Genomic DNA, 18333 nt, shown 5'->3' on the forward strand with positions numbered 1-18333 from the left:
ACAATTGTGATACATGCTAGCTGAGAAAACAGAAACCTACTTGTGGGAGTAGGGAGAAGGAGAAATCAGAGCGGGCTTCTAGTAGAGATGACTTTTAACCTGCGACTTAAAGAGTAAGAATTAGCCAGAAATGGCAAAAAAAAAAAAAAAAAACATTCTTGGTCAAGTGATCAATTCAATTAATATTGACTGAGGGCTTGCCATGAGCTCTGTGCTAACATTATCCATGTGCTGTTTTGTTTACTTTCATAGCCTCCTGATTTGGTAATGAGAGCTAACAGTGACAGCTCGAAATGGCTTCCATGTAGGACCCACTGAAGCCCACTGAGGCCCACTGAAGCCTGGCTCCAACCCTCGGAGATGAGTTCTAGCATCACTTTCATTTTACTATTGTGGAAATGGAAACACAGTGTAAGTAACCTGCCCAAGGTCACATGGTTAGCAAGTGGTACAGCCAGGATGTGAACCCAAGCAGTCTGTCTCAGGACCCCAGATTCTTTATTACCAAACCCTGTTCCCTCTCTGCTTATTTTTTTATTTTTGTTTTTTATTATTTATTTATTTATTTTTTAGATGGACTCTCATTCTGTCACCCAGGCTGGAGTGCAATGGCGCGATCTCCACTCACTGCAACCTCCACCTCCCGTGTTCAAGCGGTTCTCCGGCCTCAGCCTCCCAAGTAGCTAGGATTACAGGCACCCACCACCATGCCCGGCTAATTTTTGTAGTTTGAGTAGAGATGGGGTTTCGCCACATTGGCCAGGCTGGTCTCGAACTCCTGACCTTGTGATCCACCCACTTCAGCCTCCCAAAGTGTTGGGATTACAGGCATAAGCCACCACGCCCAGCCCTCTCTGTTTACTTTTACCCTCGCTTTGAAATGAATGTAATGTAATTTGCCATGGTCATGGGGTTCCTAAGGCCTTATGCAGCCAAGATTTAAACTCAGGGACCTGACTCCAAAGCCCCGTGATTTGAAGCCATGGACTTAGAAAATGTACATGGGATGTATTTCCACCAGCATCCACATCTAATTTTACGGCTCCCATATGAAAATCCTTAAATCATATGCCAGACAACGGGCAGCTTTCAAAGCTAGCAGGCAGATAATAAATTTTACTTTAAACCCAAGTATTATCAGGCAGAGGAGACATAGAAGAAGAGCGAGAAACGCTCTTAATCAAGGACAAACGAGTCTGGAAAATGTCCAGATGAGGATATCTGCAGAAATCCACTATTTGGGGGGTTGGACTGTGGTTTTGAGCAGTGAATAACTGTCTAACCTGGCTGAGACCCGGAATCCCCCAGGAGCTTGTTAAAAATACAGATACCTGAGCCTCGGCTCCAGACATTCAGATTCAGGAGGTGGAGCCCAGGCACCAGTATCCTTAACAAGCTCCCAGGGGATCTTGGTCCATAGGCAGGTCTGGGAACTGCCAGTCAATGGAAACTTGAAGCACAATAGGGGGAACGGCACCCAGAAAACCAATCTAATAAGTGTAAAAAAGAAAAGAAAGCAGAATTCTGCTTGTTTAGTTGGCAGAGAGGCAGGAACCATCAGGAGGAGCAGCTGAGTCAGGCAGAGACAACGTACGCTGCAGATCTCACCATCCTTTTGCCACCTGTTTATTAGTCTCTAAAATTAATAAAAGCGATCGCTCATGAACCCAATTTCTCTATCTCAGGTCCTTTATGTGGATTATTGCAGAATTCTCACAATAACCCAACGATGATTAGGTATTATAACCTCTTTTTACAGATGGGGACTGTTAAGTGAGAGGGAGAGTAAAAGATTTGCCCACAGCCTACGGCTGTTAGGTGGTGGATTGGGATGCAAGTCAGTCCAACAGTCTGTCTCTGAGCCTGTGGCTCCCTTCAGCACTGTGCAGGGGAGGGCTCTGTGTGCCAGGCACAAACAGGACTCCAGGACTGGCCTGAGCATTCAGGGCAGTCAACAAAACTCAGGCATGGCAAGATCCAATGATCGCAGGGCCGTGGAAATGCTAAGAGGAGGGCAAACTTCTTTGAACAAAGAAATAGAAGTGCTGGGTGCAGTGGCTCATGCCTGTAATCCTAGCACTTTGGGAGCCCAAGATGGGAGGATCATTTTAGCCCAGGAGTTCAAGACCAGCCTGTGCAACGTAGCAAAACTCTATCAGTAATTTAAAAATTGGCTGGATGTGGTGGTGCATGCCTGTAGCCCCAGCTTCTTGGGAGGCTGAGGTGGGAGGACTGCTTGAGCACAGGAGATCAAGGCTGCAGTGAGCCATGATTGTACTACTGCACTCCAGCCTGAGCAACAGAGCAAGACTCTGTCTCAAAAAACAAAACAAACAAACAAAAAAACTAGGAGGACAAAAAAGGGAGCCGTTATTATGTTGTGAGGTCAGCTTTACTGATGTATATGAGATTTGAGCAGTTGTTCATACCCAACAAATAATAAGTGCCTTGGTGCTGGGATCCAGTGGTGAACAGGAGCAGGGCTTACAGGTCAGGGATGGAGATCGACTTTAAAGTCATTCCTCTATTAATCATTTAAATATGGGACATGACCTGATCTGGGAAAAGAGTGAGTGGTGCAGGGAAGGGGTCTTTGAGAAAATGCCCTTAAGCCCAGCTCTGACGTAAGAATTAAGGCAGTTCCAGGCAGAAGGAACAACACAGGCAAGGTCTGAGCCTGGAGGAAATGCGGCTCATTCCAGAAACAGAAAGGAGTTCATCATGGCTGCTACAATATAGAGGGGAGGGGAGTGTCCCCAAGAGGAAGGCAGACGCTTTTTTGTGAAGATTGTCATGAAACTTAAGGTCTTGAGGTTGACTTGGCATCAGCCAGGCCAAGGTGGGAAAGGTATTTCAGGCAAAGGAAAAAGCATCAGCGAAGGCTCAGAGCCCAGAAAGAAGCAACGGCCCAAACGAAAAAGTGTGGGCCTGGAAGCCTCCCACATGGCAGGGCATCCATTTTTCTATGGCGCCCACCCAATGTGAGAGGTACCGGGATTTTGGTTTTTGAGGACAAGAAAGCAAACACTGTCCTCACGAAAAAGGTCACTAGGATAAGGGGCAAAACACATGTCCCAGGACTGTCCCGAAGTTCTGATGGGACCTTGGCCATGTCCCTTCCCCAAAGGCAGCTTTGCTTGATCCTGGTGCAAAATAATTAGGTCCTACCAGGCCCACCTTTAAGGGTTTTCTGGTTTTCACCTTTTCTTGGTGACTTCCTTTAAGATGGGAATGAAGATAAACTCAGGAGACAGTGGGAAGATCTCAGTGTTCTTTTGTTAAGGTTTGTAAGGCGATCAGTTTTATTGTATTCCAAAACGTCTACTGTTTAAAAACTCAGCAGAAACATTATTTTGGATGCATTAAAAAAAAAAAACCCACAAAACTTTGCTTATTGCCAAAAAAAATTCAAACATCACCCCAGTAGATACCTCATAAGGGGAAAGTTGGTTTCCTGACTTTTTTTTTTTTTTAATGGACTCTCACTCACTCTGTTGCACAGTGGGGAGTGCAGTGGCACTATCACTGCAGGCTCCGCCTCCTGGGTTTAAGAGATTCTCGTGCCTCGGTCTCCAAAGTACAGGGACTATAGACATGTGCCACCATGCCTGGCCAATTTTTGTATTTTTACTAGAGATGAGGTTTCACCATGTTGGCCAGGCTGGTCTTGAAATCCTGACCTCAAGTGATCCACCTCGGTCTCCCAAAGTGCTGGGACTACAGGCGTGAGCCAACGCGCCTGGCCCTGACTTCTGGTGCTCCTAACTCTTCAGTTCCAGACTATTGGGTAAACATTCTCTAAGAACAAGCTAGAAGAACCTTATGGAATCAGTCAGGCTCAGAGATGTATTGTTTGGCAACAAAGTTTTATATTTGGAAAATTTCACATTTTCAGCTTCTCTGAAAAACTGAAATATCTAACTGGCTGGATCCAAAGAACAGCTGCACTTTTGGATGAGGCATGTGTGATTTCTCCACTTCACCACAGTCCCCACCACTCTCTGACACCTCCCCCAAAGACAACTTCTCTCATTTACATCACCTGCCCCATCCCTGTTCTAGAAACTTCCCTGAAATATAAGACCATATAATATGTAGGCTTCCTTTTTTTTAATATATATATGCCTTGAGAATCTTTCTGTGACCACACACAGATCTAAATTTCCTCCTTTCCAACGCTAAGTCATATTCCATGGTTGGAATCTTTGATATTTATTTATTTATTTAAATCCCTCTTTTATTTTTATTTTATTTAAGAAACAGGGTCTCACTTGTTACCCAGGCTGGAGTGCAGTGGTACGATCATAACTCACTGCAGCCTCAAACTCCTGGGCTCAAGCGATCCTCTTGCCTTAACCTCCTGAGCAGCAAGGACTACAAGTACGTGCTATCGTGCCTGACTAATTTTTAAAATTTAATGTAGAGGTGGGGTCTTGCTATGTGGACCAGACTGGTCTTGAACTCCTGGCCTCAAGCAATCCTCCAGCCTTGCCCTCACAAAGGGCTGGGATTACAGGTGTGAGCCACTGCACCTGGCCATCTCTAACTCTCTCTTGACGTATACATACAAAGGTTCCACTTTCTCTATAGTACATGCTGTAAATGAATATCCTTGTACATTTGTTTATGAAGTTTTTTATTTTTATGTTTTTGAGACAGAGTCTCACTCTGTTGCCCAGGCTGGAGTGCAGTGGCATGATCTCAGCTCACTGCAACCTCCACCTCCCAGGTTCAAGCAATTTTCCTGCCTTAGCCTCCCGAGTAGCTGGGATTACGGGCATGTAGCACCATGCTGGGCTAGTTTTCATATTTTTCATAGAGAAGGTGTTTTGCCATATTGGCCAGACTGGTCACGAACTCCTGACCTCAGGTGATCCACCTGCCTTGGCATCCCAAAGTGCTGGGATTATAGGCGTGAGCCAACGTGCCTAGCCTGTTCATGAAGTTTTATAGGATGAATACCTAGCTGCAGGCTTATTGGATAAATGTCTTTATGTACATTTTAAAACTAAGAAATTTTAAATTTAAGATTTGAAAGCTGTCACAAAATTGTCCAGGTTATAAGAATTTACATCCCCAGAAAATGAAATCAGTGTCCTTCCCCAAGCCTTGTTTAGATTTGCATTTTTGTAATTACTAAGGTGACCAAACCTCCCTTTATGGCCACTCGTCCCCTGTATATAATCCACTGACCTTTTCACTTTGCACTTTTTTTTTTTTTTTGAGATGAAGTCTCACTCTTGTCCCCCAGGCTGGAGTGCGAAGGCGCGATCTCGGCTCAGTGCAATCTCCGCCTCCTGGGTTCAAGCGATTCTCCTGCCTCAGCCTCCTAAGCAGCTGGGATTACAGGCACCTGCCACCATGCCCAGCTAATTTTTGTATTTTTAGTAGAGACGGGGTTTCAGCATGCTGGCCAGGCTGGTCTAGAACTACTGACTTCAGGTGATCCGCCTGCCTTAGCCTCCCAAAATGTTGAGATTACAGGCGTGAGCCACTGTGCCCGGCCTCCACTTTGCACTTTTTATATTTTACTGGTTTTAGCAGTTCTTTGTATAAGAGGGATATTGGACCTTAATTATATATGCCACAAATTTTTCCCCAAGTTGATTGTCTTTAGACTTTGCATTTTACTTTAGAAAACTTGTAACTTCATTTGCAATCACATATGTGATTCTTTTTCTTTGAGGGTGTGGTCCATAACCTGCTTTCTTTGGTAGGCATATTAGTACATTTTTTAGAGTTAAACGTCTTTAGCTAAGGAATGCATTCTCTGTTTCCCCACAAGATCCAGTACTATCCCATAAATGGGCTACTTCATAATTTTAAAGTTATCTTCCTGCCCCTTAAGACAAATTACACAGGTATAACTGTGTGTGTATGTGTTTGTGGGTATATCTCCTCTAGGACTTTTATGGTTTTCTTATGCACATTTAAATGTTTGACCCATCTGTAATTTATTTTTGGTGGAGTGAGTGTACACAACAGAGAACAGGGATGTTTTCCTGATCAGCCGCACAAGGGGGAGGAGATACCAATGCCTGTTTATAGATTTTTTTTTAAAACAACAACAGGCTTTTTGGCCCTTTACACAAGTAAATGCAAACTCAAGGATTGTAGCCATACTTCTACCACCCAAAACAACCACTTTTTTTTATTGCAATGTATTTTCTGCTAGTCTTTTTTTTTCCCTTAGTATACAGATTTTTGTTTCAGAAATCTTTTTTTTTTTGGTCTGTTTTTTTATAACATGTGACAACTGCTAACATTTAATGTTTTAACCCAGCAGCTCCCAAACCTGGCTGGGCAGCTGGCTTCCCGGTGGAGCTTGTTAAAAATAATGAATCAGCAACCCTAGGGGGTGGGCTCTGGGAATCTATATTTTTAACAAGTTCCATGGAGGTGTTTGAGACATAGCCAGGCCAACTCTGGCCGACTCCCCCATGCTGCAGCTGTACCTGTGATTGTCTGGGTCTCCGATGTGATGGTTCTGGTGGTGGTCTGAGTCTGGGTGGCAGGCACTGTTTCCTCCGATACAAACTGGACCGTGCTGGGGGCTGCCGCGGATGTGCCCGTCAGCTGGCAGCCACTTTGCTTGTGAGCTACAAAGGCATCCAGGTTGTTAAACTGCTGCTTGCAGATGCCGCAAATATGGATGTCGGGAGTCAGCTCCACCAGCACCGTTGTGCCACCTGGAACTCCATGGGACAAAGGGAAAGTAACAGATTAATTCCAAACAGCTTGGAATTCTAATGCAAACCAGATTCATGGTAGGAAGAAAAGGCACGGTGGCAGACATGGCTGAGTGGTGGCCCAGTATCCACTCCACCTTCCACTTCTTGCATTTGTGGCCCAGTATCCACTCCACCTTCCACTTCTCCTAATTGTGTCCTAGCAGCAAGGTATCATATTTCCACACAGAGATTTCTTGCCTTAGTTAAACCTGGGGAAAACTGGACATAATGTAAATATCTTAGAAATCTTCAGAAAATTGGCCGGGTGCAGTGGCTCACGCCTGTAATCCTGGCACTTTGGGAGGCTGAGGCAGGCGGATCACCTGAGGTCAGGAGTTCAAGACCAGCCTGGCCAACATGGTGAAATCCCATCTCTACTAAAAATACAAAAATTAGCTGGGCATGGTGGTGCGTGCCTATAATCCCAGCTACCCGGGAGGCTGTGGCAGGAGAATCACTTGAATCCAGAAGGTGGAGGTTGCAGCAAGCTGAGATCACACCATTGCACCCCAGTCTGGGGGACAAGAGTGAAACTCCGTTTCAAAAAAAAAAAAAATTTTTTTTTCAGAAAATTATGATGCATAATTTTATCCAACCATACATGCACAAAAGTATTCTTGTATTATTTAACTTGGGGAAAATTAGATATAATGCATAGCAACCAACCACGTGATGGTTCATGCTGCATTGTTACCCATGGGACACTAGTCGCGTTGTTTGCAAGAAAGTTATTTGATATGCAGGATTTGATATTTGAAGTGCAGGATGTCCTGCACTTGGCAGAACTAGCAGCCACCTCCTATCCTAAATAAAAGATAATTATGAAAACTGATCCTCCTGCACATTTCCAAACATACTCACCCAACACACATACTCTGAGAACCACTAGTCTAAATAATCTTGGTCCCCTACATATTTGTGAACTTCTCCAGCACAGAGCTGGAGGAGTTTCTGGGAAGAGTTTGGCATTCGTGATAGAAAGGGAGGAAATGTGGCTAGCACTGCGCCCCTTTTCTTCTGGCTTTGGATGCAAATGTGATGCTGGGGCTTCTGCAGCCATCTTGTAACTATGAGGAAAATGCCGAGACCCCTATGGGCTCAGCCCTTTATTTCACTGATCCCCCTGATTCAATGCTGCAATCAATCAATTCCAGATTTCATTAGACCAGTATAATTTGGGTTTCTGTTACTTGTAGCCAAAATTCATTCCTAACTGGCAGGGACATTATTTGTTTTGTTTTGTTTTGTTTTGTTTTTTTGAGACAGAGTCTCTCTCTGTTGCCCAGGCTGGAGTGCAGTGGCGCGATCTCGGCTCACTGCAAACTCTGCCTCCTGGGTTGACGCCATTCTCCTGCCTCAGCCTCCCGAATAGCTGGGACTACAGGCGCCTGCCACCATGCCCAGATAATTTTTTGTATTTTTAGTAGAGACGGGGTTTCACCGTGTTAGCCAGGATGGTCTCAATCTTCTGACCTCGTGATCTGCCCGCCTCGGCCTCCCAAAGTGCTGGGATTACAGGCGTGAGCCACCATGCTGGGCCGACATTATTTCTTGATACTAATCATATCAATAGTTAATACTATATTAATACCTGCAAAGCACAGTACTTGGCACTGTACTAGAAGGTACTATATAAATATTTGTTCAGTAAAGACATAGCGGGTGGATCATGAGGTCAGGAGATCAAGACCATCCTGGCTAACATGGTGAAACCCCATTTCTACTAAAAATATACAAAAAAAAAAAAAATTAGCCAGGTGTGGTGGCACACACCTGTAATCCCAGCTACTAGGGAGGCTGAAGCAGGAGAATTGCTTGAACCTGGGAGGCGGAGGTTGCAGTGAGCCGAGATTGTGCCACTGCACTCCAAGCCTGGGCGACAGAGCAAGACTCCATCTTACATAAAATAAATAAATAAATAAATAACTCATGTTTGTAAGAAAATTTAGAAGAAGCTTAAAAAGAAGGGGAAAATCACTCAATATTTCCATCTCTGCCTGCCATGAATATAAAATTTTTTTTCCATTCATTTTCTTCACACTTAAAAGTTGCATAAGATGGCTCACGCCTGTAATCCCAGCATTTTGGGAAGCTGAAGTGGGTGGATCACAAGGTCAAGAGATCAAGACCATCCTGGCCAACATGGTGAAACCCTGTCTCTACTAAAAATACAAAAATTAGCTGGGTGGGGTGGCATGTGCCAGTAATCCCAGCTACTCTGGAGGCTGAGGCAGGAGAATTGCTTGAACTCAGGAGGTGGAGGTTGCAGTGAGCCAAGATCATGCCACTGCACTCCAGCCTGGTGACACAGCGAGACTCCGTCTCAAAAAAAAAAAAAAAGTTGCATAAGATCATAGTATTATAAATATTCAGATCATAGTATAAAACTAATCATTTTCCTAATTTTTTTTTTTTTTTTTTTTTTGAGACGGAGTCTCGCTCTGCCGCCCGCCTGGAGTGCAGTGGCGGGATCTCAGCTCACTGCAAGCTCCGCCTCCCGGGTTGACGCCATTCTCCTGCCTCAGCCTCCCGAGTAGCTGGGACTACAGGCGCCCGCCACCACGCCCGGCTAGTTTTTTGTATTTTTAGTAGAGACGGGGTTTCACCGTGTTAGCCAGGATGGTCTCGATCTCCTGACCTCGTGATCCGCCCGTCTCGGCCTCCCAAAGTGCTGGGATTACAGGCTTGAGTCACCGCGCCCGGCCTTTCCTAATTTTTTTAATCTTTTTTTGAGATGGAGTTTTGCTCTTGTTGCCCAGGCTGGAGTGCAAGGGCACGATCTTGGCTCACTGCAACCTCCGCCTCCTGGGTTCAAGTGATTCTCCTGCCTCAGCCTCCGGAGTATCTGGGATTACAGGCATGCGCCACCACACCTGGCTAATTTTGTATTTTTAGTAGAGACGGGGTTTCCTCATGTTGGTCAGGCTGGTCTCGAACTCCCAACCTCATGTGATCCGCCTGCCTTGGCCTCCCAAAGTGCTAGGATTACAGGCGTGAGCCACTCCACCCGGCCCCTTTTTCCTAAATATTGCATAAACATTGTGCTATATCATTAAAATCTCTTCATATATATCATTATTTAATGGCAATACATTATTCCATGGTGTCCATGCATCATAATCTCAGCAACAATAAGGTATTTACATAATTTCCAATTTTTCCCAAGTTAAATGATACAAGACTACCTTTGTGCATATATGGTTAAAATTATGCATCAAACATTTCTGAAAATTTCTAAGATATTTACATAATGTCCAATTTTCCCCAGGTCTAACTAAGACAAGAAATCTCTGTTCAGAAATACAATTTGGTTCACTTGCTAAGGAGAAAGGGCTGAGCACTGTGATAAGCCATCTTGCAGAGATACACTTAAGCACTTTGCAATCAATGGATGGAAGGAACCAAACCTTTTCTTCTTGGCAGCTACTAAGATATCCATGGAACTAACAAGGAAACAAGGAAGTGAGACATGAAGTAGCTTGCATTGCTGACGATTCCTTAATGATGGAACAGGACTGACATCCAGAACGAAATAATTTTAATAACAAATAATGTCACTGGTATGTGGAAAGTGCAAAAGTAATGACATAGACCTTCGTTAGAATCTTGACATTGTCATTTAACAACAGTGACTTTAAGCTTGGGTTTTCTCATCTGAAAAATGGGAGAAGAGAGGTTTCTAGTTCATGGTTTTCGTTTGCTTGTTTGTTTTTAATTTCTCCAAGAAAAAACACGGGCTTATTATGAGAATTAAATGGGATGGTGCTCGTACCAGCACAGTCCCCACTTCCCGCCAGTCCCCCAGCATGTTACCTGCTGGGGTTATTACTGAGGTACACTATTTAAACATGGACATATCTGAGCCCCACCTAGGAGATACTGAGTCATAACAGGGTGGGGTGGAGAGGATGGTGTTTAGGAAAATCTGTGCTTTTCACAGTCATGCAAGGAATACCCCGCCAAGTTTGGGAACCGGTGTCTTCCAAACTGTTAACAGTAGCAGCTAACAAGCTGGGAGCTTAATATGTGCCAGGTTTTCTGCAAACCCCTGGTAGACAGGTTCTCAAACTTCATGTGCTTCAGAGTTGCCCAGGCAGCTACGAAGGACAGCGGATCCCCAGCCCCACCCCCGAGATTGAATGGGTGGGGCCCAGAAAGCAGTTTTAAAATACACGCTCTCGCTCCCAGGTGGCTGGTTGCACTCAGTCTCTGGACCACACTTTGGGAAACAATGCACCGGGAGAAACCAGGGACTTGAAAAACGCTGATGTCCTCATCGGTTAAATAAAAACTGAACCCCAAACCCAAAGAAAGCGATCACAACCCCGTTTCCCATTCAGATCTCCACCCTTAATGTGGAAAAGGCTTTGCAATGAGCCGCAGGACCTCGTGAGATCTGGAGACTCCCCCAATCTCCAGGCTCTAATTTTGAGCCACTGAGGCAGAAGTTTTACCATCAGTGTTGCCCCATTTACCCCAGATTCCTTCCTCTCTCCTGCCCGCCCCAAACTCCGCCTGGTGGGGCGGGAATGCCCTTAGGGGGTGGCGATTGTCTGAACGGCGTGCCCTCCCCCACCGTTCCCTTCCAAGGTGTCTCGCAAGGCTGGAGGGCGCCTCCCTTCTTGCGCCAGGTCGGGTGCGCCCCCACCCCAAGCCCATTCCGGCGCCCCCTGCACCGCGCGCCCGCCGCGGTCCCCGAGACGCGGCTCCGAGCCGTCACCCCGATTTCGGGGCCCCGGGCCTGCTGGCTGCGTCGCAAACGTGCTTGGGCCCGGGCCCCGGAGCGCGCACTGGGCCCCGGAGCGCGCACTGCGCCCGGAAAAGCACTTACTTTGCACCGAGCCCGCGAAGCTCTCGCCCTCGCTGCTCCCGTTCATGGCCGCAGACTAAGAGATCCCCGGCCAGCCGGGATGCCAAAGTAGGGGACGCTGATCTACATGGTGCAAGGACTTTTCCTTTTATTTTTCCACACCCCCCACCCTGCCTTCTCCCAACTCTGCGAGGCGGGGAGGACGGATGTAAAGCAAGCTGCACTTCCGCTGCCTAGAGGGCGCTGGCCGGGCCCGGAGCCCCAACCTGGCTTTGCAGCAGCGGCTCTCCGGGGAAGCGGCGGGCGAATCCCGAGGCCCAGGCCCGCGGAGACCCCCAACGTCCCCGGGGAGCTGGATGGCCACGCGCGTCCGGGCGTGCTGGGAGACCGCGGGTGGCGAGGGATGCGCCCCTGCCCGCACTCTGCGTTCTCCGCGGACGCGATTGGCTTCCCCAGCTCGGGGTGCCTTTTGCACCTGCAGCCCCAGGCTTCGGGCCCCAGCACTGCAGTGGAGCAGCGCTGCTCCGGGGACGCCTGGGTGGTTTGCGGGGAGACCCGCGTGCGGCTGCCGTTGCGGGGTGGGTGCGCGGGGCGCGGCGGGCTCCGGAGAAACCCAGGTTGGGCGTCAGTGCTGGGCAAATCAGCAAAGCGCTGGGCGGGTCCCCTGCCCCGCTAGGGAGACTGAGAGGACCGCGATGAGCTGGGGTCGTAGCGCGAAGGGTCCTCTGCTCCAGGAGCTGCCAACTTTATCGTGCATCACAGTCGCCTGAAAAGCTTGTTAGAACACAGGCTGCTGGGCCCACCCGAGCGTTTCTGCTTCAGTAGGTCTGGGGCGAGGCCTGAGAACGAGCATTTCTAAGTTCCCAAGTGATGTCCCTAGTGTTGGTCAGCGTCCACACTCTGAGGACACTGCCCTCTCTGCTCTGTCCCTCATGTCTTACTCCTACTCCCTCCCCCGGGGCTCCTGAGTTAGCCCTATTGTCTCTGCCTATCCTCCCGAGCCTCAGACCTCTCCAGCCTCGAGGTATTTGCACATAGAGTCTGCCCTGCCTCTGAAGGTCAGCATTCAAATTCACACTCAGGGAGAACAGGCTTGGCCTAATCTTATCATTCAAATATTGCAGCTCCCTCCTCCCCACCCAACCACTCCCTGTCTCCTTCCTGTTTTTCTCTTCTCTTCTCTTCTCTTCTTTCTTCTTTTTTTTAGAGAAGGGGTCTTGCTCTGTCTCTCAGGCTGGAGTGCTGTGGTCGGACCCTAGCTCATTGCAGCCTCCAACTCCTGGGCTCAAGCAATCCTCCCAACAGGCGTGGGCCACCACCTTGGCTCACTTTTTAATTTTTATTTTTGTAGAGATGTTGCCCAGGCTGGTCTCGAACTCCTGGTCTCAAGCCATCCTCCTGCATCAGCCTCCCACAGTGCTGGGATTACAGGTGTGAGCCACCATGCCTGGCCTGCTTTGTCCTTAAAAGGTATTACATGGAACATATTATGTATCTCTATGAATATGTATATCTATCTGCACATACAGATAGAATTTAGTTGTATATTATCTGTGTTCTCCTCCCCCTTATTTTCAGTAAGTCCCCGTAAAAATGGGGATTTAAAAAATCTCTTTGCTTCACTGATGTGGTCCAGTGACTTGGCTGGTGCCTGACACATAGTAGGCTCTCAGTAAATATGGCTTGTGTAACGAATGGGATATCCTCTGCTGCTTCCTCTAAGGCTTAGTTTCTGCCTGCAGCAGCTGTTTGTTCTCAAGTGTTTGTGATGTGCCAGGCACTGGACTAGCTGCTGGAGGTAGGCCAGGGAGGCAGTCAACATGAAATAATCAAATCAGTACTGTAATTATAGATAGATAGACAGATAGATAGATAGATAGATAGATAGATAGATAGATAGATAGATACAGATATATAGTACTTCCTTTTTTTTAAACCTTAAGTTCTGGGATACATATGCAGAATGTGCAGGTTTGTTACATACGTATATATGTGGCATGGTGGTTTGCTGCAACTATCAACCCATCACCCAGGTTTTAAGCCCCACATGCATTAGGTATTTGTCCTAATGCTCTCCCTCCCCTTGCCCCCCACTCCCCGACAGGCCCCGGTGTGTGATGTGTTCCCCTCCCTGTGTCCATGTGTTCTCAATATTTTACTAGTGAAAAGGGCTCCAAAGACCATAAAATGGGGCTGTAATAGTGGCTGTAGAAGTGGTCATGGTAGTCCTTTCTGAGCAGGTAATATCTGAACGAGGAGCTGGGGAGGGTGCACCCATGTGAAGATGAGGTGGGACCAATTCCAGCCTGAGGAACTGGTGGGAGCAAAAGCTCTGGGGCAGGAATGAGCTAGATGTAACTGGCTGTGGTCTGCCAGTCCCACTGTAGATCACATCACTCTCACCCTGCATTGCCCAGGCCAGCTCCCCCAGGCTCCTTGCTGTTGTTTAAACAAGCCCAACCCTTCCTGACCCGGGGACTCTGCATCTGCCCTCCCTCTGCCTGGATTGCTCTTCCTGGTCTTTGCAGGACTATTTTAGGTCATCCAGCATCAAATGAAATGTCACTTTCCCTTGGCCGGGCGCGGTGGCTCAAGCCTGTAATCCCAGCACTTTGGGAGGCCGAGACGGGCGGATCACGAGGTCAGGAGATCGAGACCATCCTGGCGAACACGGTGAAACCCCGTCTCTACTAAAAAATACAAAAAACTAGCTGGGCGAGGTGGTGGGCGCCTGTAGTCCCAGCTACTCAGGAGGCTGAGGCAGGAGAATGGCGTGAACCTGGGAGGCGGAGTTTGCAGTCAGCTGAGATCCGGCCACTGCGCTCCAGCCTGGGAGACAGAGCCAGACTCCGTCTCAAAAAAAAAAAAAAAAAAAAAAAAGAAATGTCACCTTCCCAGAGAGACTTTCCAGTGTCTTACCTAAAGTATTCACTCCCCCTGTGACTCTACCACATCACCTTCATGATACCTATCTAGCTAACATGACCCAGCAGGGCACCGCAGCTTATGGCAATATTTATTTTTTATTGCTTGATGAATGTTTACATATGTGCACACCTGGGGAGCCCCCATCCAAGACAGACATTTCTAACCCTGGTCGGCTCCCTCATGCACCTTCCCAGCCAATAATACTATTCCAGCCGGGCAAGGTGGTTCACATCCCAGCACTTTGGGAGGCCAAGGCAGGCGGATCACCTGAGGTCAGGAGTTCGAGACCAGCCTAGCCAAAATAGCGAAATCCCATCTCTACAGTACAAAAATTAGCCAGGCTTGGTGGTGCATACCTGTAATCCCAGCTACTCCAGAGGCTGAGGCAGGAAAATTGCTTGATCCCAGGAGGCGGAGGTTGCAATGAGCCGAGATGGAGCCACTGCACTCCAGCCTGGCTGACAAGAGCGAGACTGTCTCAAAAAATAAATAAATAAAAATAATACTATTCCCACTATCCAATCCTGCAGAGGTCACCATTTTAACTTCTATTGTCACGATTCCTTTTGTTGAGAGCAATACATCTCACATTTGCCTGAAGAGAAGAAGCACTGGAGGGCTCGCTGAGGAATGAATTCTTGAGTCCCAACCCACGCTTACTGCATCAGAATTTTCCGGGGTAAGACCTGGTAATCTGCAAATATCTCAAAAGTGCCCCAGGTAATTCTTATCATGATGTAAGTCTGGGCCTTACTGGTTTGGTGGTTAAGTGTGTAGGTCCTGGAGTTAGGCTATTCCACTGCCATGCAAATCCTGGAGTTGCTGAACTAGAATTAGTTGCTTAACCTTGAGTAGGAGATTCAACTGCTCTGTGTCCCAGTTTTCTGTAGCTTGGAGACAGCAGTAGCACCTAGTTCATTAAGTTGTTTTGTAGGAGGAACCAATCAATATCTGTAAAGTGCTTACAATAGTGCCTGACTCATATAACTCGGCATAAATCCTAGCATTATTATCTCTTATTGATTTTTGGTTATTATCTGTCTCCCTACCATGTAAGCTCCAGGAGGGCATGGACCTGGCCTATTTTATTTACCTTGTATCCTCTGAGGCCTAGAACAGAGCCTGGCACACAGGCATCCTCAGTTCATTTTTTGTTGTGAAATTATTTCATGCATGTTTCCGTGAGCTCCATTTTAACTTTTTGCTACTGTGTCCAGCCAACCTTCTCTATTACTATAAATATCCTAAAATAACAGTTGGCATATGCTGTTTGTCCCTTCTTCTTTATCTCTTCCTCTTTTCCTTCCTTGGGATAAGGGTATGATGGCTGGAGCTCCAGCTGCCATTTTGGACTATGAGAATGAGGTGATACTTACTCTAAGTATGGCAGAATAGTGAGCTGGAAGGAGCCCAGGCCCCTAATTTCTTGACCACTGCAACAGTCTTTTTCTGGTCTGAAAATGTTCTATTTTCATTTCTTATTTTTCTTTTTATACTTTTTAAAAATGTTATTTTTCAACATAAGCTACATCAAGGTCAACACACTCTTATTTATTTATTTATTTATTTATTTAGAGACAGAGTCTTGCTCTGTCACCCAGGCTGGAGTGCAATGGTGCGATCTTGGCTCACCGCAACCTCCACTTCCCAGGTTCAAGTGATCCTCCCACCTCAGCCTCCTGAGTAGCTGGGATTATAGGTGTGTGCCATCATGCCCAGCTAATTTCTTTGTATTTTTGATAGAGACAGAGTTTCACCATGTTGACCAGGCTGTTCTCAAACTCCTGGCCTCAAGTGATCTGCCTACCTCGGCCTCCGAAAGTGCTGGAATTACAGGTGTGAGCCACTGCACTGGCCCTATACTTGTTTTTCTTATTGCAAAAGTATTAGAAATTGGTGGTTAGAATTTGAAAAAAAATATACAGGAAAACATAAGAAAATAAAACCCACTTATAATTCACTACCCAGAAGTAACATTTTGATTGATGAATATTCCTAAAAGTCTTTTTGTGTGTGTGTGTATGTGTGCATACACACATATAAATCATATTCATATATTTTATAAAATTGTAATTACAGTTTACATGTTTTTCACTTCCACATGAAATATACACAGCTATCTGAAATCTCACCAACCAGAGAGAAATACTTACATCTTTATGTACTGCATGTCTATTTCTTTATAGGCTTTTTTCTATAGAAATGTAACAGAATGAATCATATGAATTGCTGATATATTTATTTTTTACTTAAAAATGATAATTTTATATGGTTCAAACCAATATGTACTCACAATATTAATATTATACTTCTTTTTTTTTTTTTTCTTGAGATAGAGTCTCACTCTGTCACGCAGCCTGGAGTGCAGTGGTGAAATCTCAGCTCACTGCAACCTCTACCTCCTGGATTCATGAGATTCTTCTGCCTCAGCCACCTGCATAGCTAGGATTACAGGTGCCTGCCACCAGCCTGACTAATTTTGTGTTTTTAGTAGAGATGGGGTTTCACCATGTTGCCTAGGCTGGTCTTGAACTCCTGACCTCAAGTGATCCACCCGCCTCAGCCTCCCAGTGTTGGAATTACAGGTTTGAGCCACTGTGCCTGGCCTAATATTATACCTCTGATAGAGAGCTCTGTTTGTGTATCCAATGTCTGTTCTCTCAAATTTTCTTTTCTTTCTTTTTCTTTTTTTTTTTTGAGTTGGAGTCTCCCTCTGTCACCCAGGCTGGAGTACAGTCATGTGATCTCAGCTCACTGCAACACCTGCCTCCAGGGTTCAAGCTATTCCCCTGCCTCACCTCCCGAGTAGCTGGGATTACAGGCACCTGCCACCATGCCTGGTTAATTTTTGTATTTCTATTAGAGACAGGGTTTTGTTATGTTGGTCAGGCTGATCTCAAACGCCTGACCTTGTGATCCACCCGCCTCGGCCTCCTAAAGTGCTGGAATTACAGGGGTGAGCCACCATGCCTGGCCTCAAATTTTCTTAATAATACAACTCCTAATTTATAGCTTAGCACATGGCCTCCTGAAAAGAGACTCCCCAGCTTCCTTTGTAGCTAGGCATGGCTATATGACTAAATTCTGACAACATAAATGAAATGTGATGCAGCTTCTGGGAAATATCCTAAAATAACAGTTGGCATATGCTGTTTGTCCTTTCTTCTTTATCTCTTCCTCTTTTCCTTGCTTGGGATGAGGATATGATGGCTGGAGCTCCAGCTGCCGTTTTGGACTATGAGAATGAGGCAATACTCTAAGTATGGCAGAATAGTGAGCTGGAAGGAGCCCAGGCCCCTAATTTCTTTGTGGAACTGCCAACTGGATTGCCTATTTTCAGACATCATATATGTGAGAAATGCACTTTTTTCAGCTATCGTTATTTGGGGTGGGGGAATGTTTCTTTTGCATGCACCTGAATCAAATCTTATTCTAACACAATGCTATGCAAACTATTCCACAACTGGCTTTTGATCTTGATTTGGTGGGTAGCATTAGAATCACCTGAGAAATTATTACATATCCTAATCCCTCTCCTTCAGAAGGATTGGGATGAGGCCTGGGTATCTGTACGCTTGACAGTCTTTTTGGGTTGTTCAATCAGCACTTGGTGTTTGCAAACCTCTGCTCCCTACCATTGGTTTTTTTTTTTTTTTTTTTTTTTTTTTTTTTTTTTTGAGACAGAGTGTTGCTCTGTCGCCCAGGCTGGAGTGCAGTGGTGCGATCTCGGCTCACTACAAGCTCTGCCTCCTAGGTTCACGCCATTCTGCTGCCTCAGCCTCCCGAGTGGCTGGGACTACAGGCGCCCGCCACCACGCCCGGCTAAGTTTTTGCATTTTTTTTTTTTTTTTTTTTGGAGAGACG

At 46.3% G+C, this 18333-nt stretch overlaps 1 protein-coding gene across 3 annotated transcripts in view; it reads right to left on the minus strand.

Moving 5' to 3' along the window:
• ZFP64 (ZFP64 zinc finger protein) overlaps positions 1-12087 on the minus strand; it is a 99467-nt gene extending 87380 nt beyond the window's left edge. Inside the window, exons 1-2 of one of the 3 annotated variants that reach the window (XM_033186762.1) lie at positions 11563-11957; positions 6456-6695 (exon numbers count right to left, since the gene is read on the minus strand). In XM_033186762.1, the coding sequence (XP_033042653.1) occupies positions 6456-6695; positions 11563-11608 (286 nt within the window). In that variant the 5' untranslated portion in view covers positions 11609-11957. Of the gene's footprint in view, positions 1-6455; positions 6696-11562 lie in introns of all 3 variants that reach the window. The other 2 variants (XM_033186760.1, XM_033186761.1) reach the window with 2 other exon arrangements.
• Positions 12088-18333: the final 6246 nt, after the last annotated feature.

This window comes from Trachypithecus francoisi, unplaced genomic scaffold, assembly GCF_009764315.1.
Source record: "Trachypithecus francoisi isolate TF-2019V2 unplaced genomic scaffold, Tfra_2.0 Lachesis_group21, whole genome shotgun sequence".
NCBI classification, from domain to species: domain Eukaryota; kingdom Metazoa; phylum Chordata; class Mammalia; order Primates; family Cercopithecidae; genus Trachypithecus; species Trachypithecus francoisi.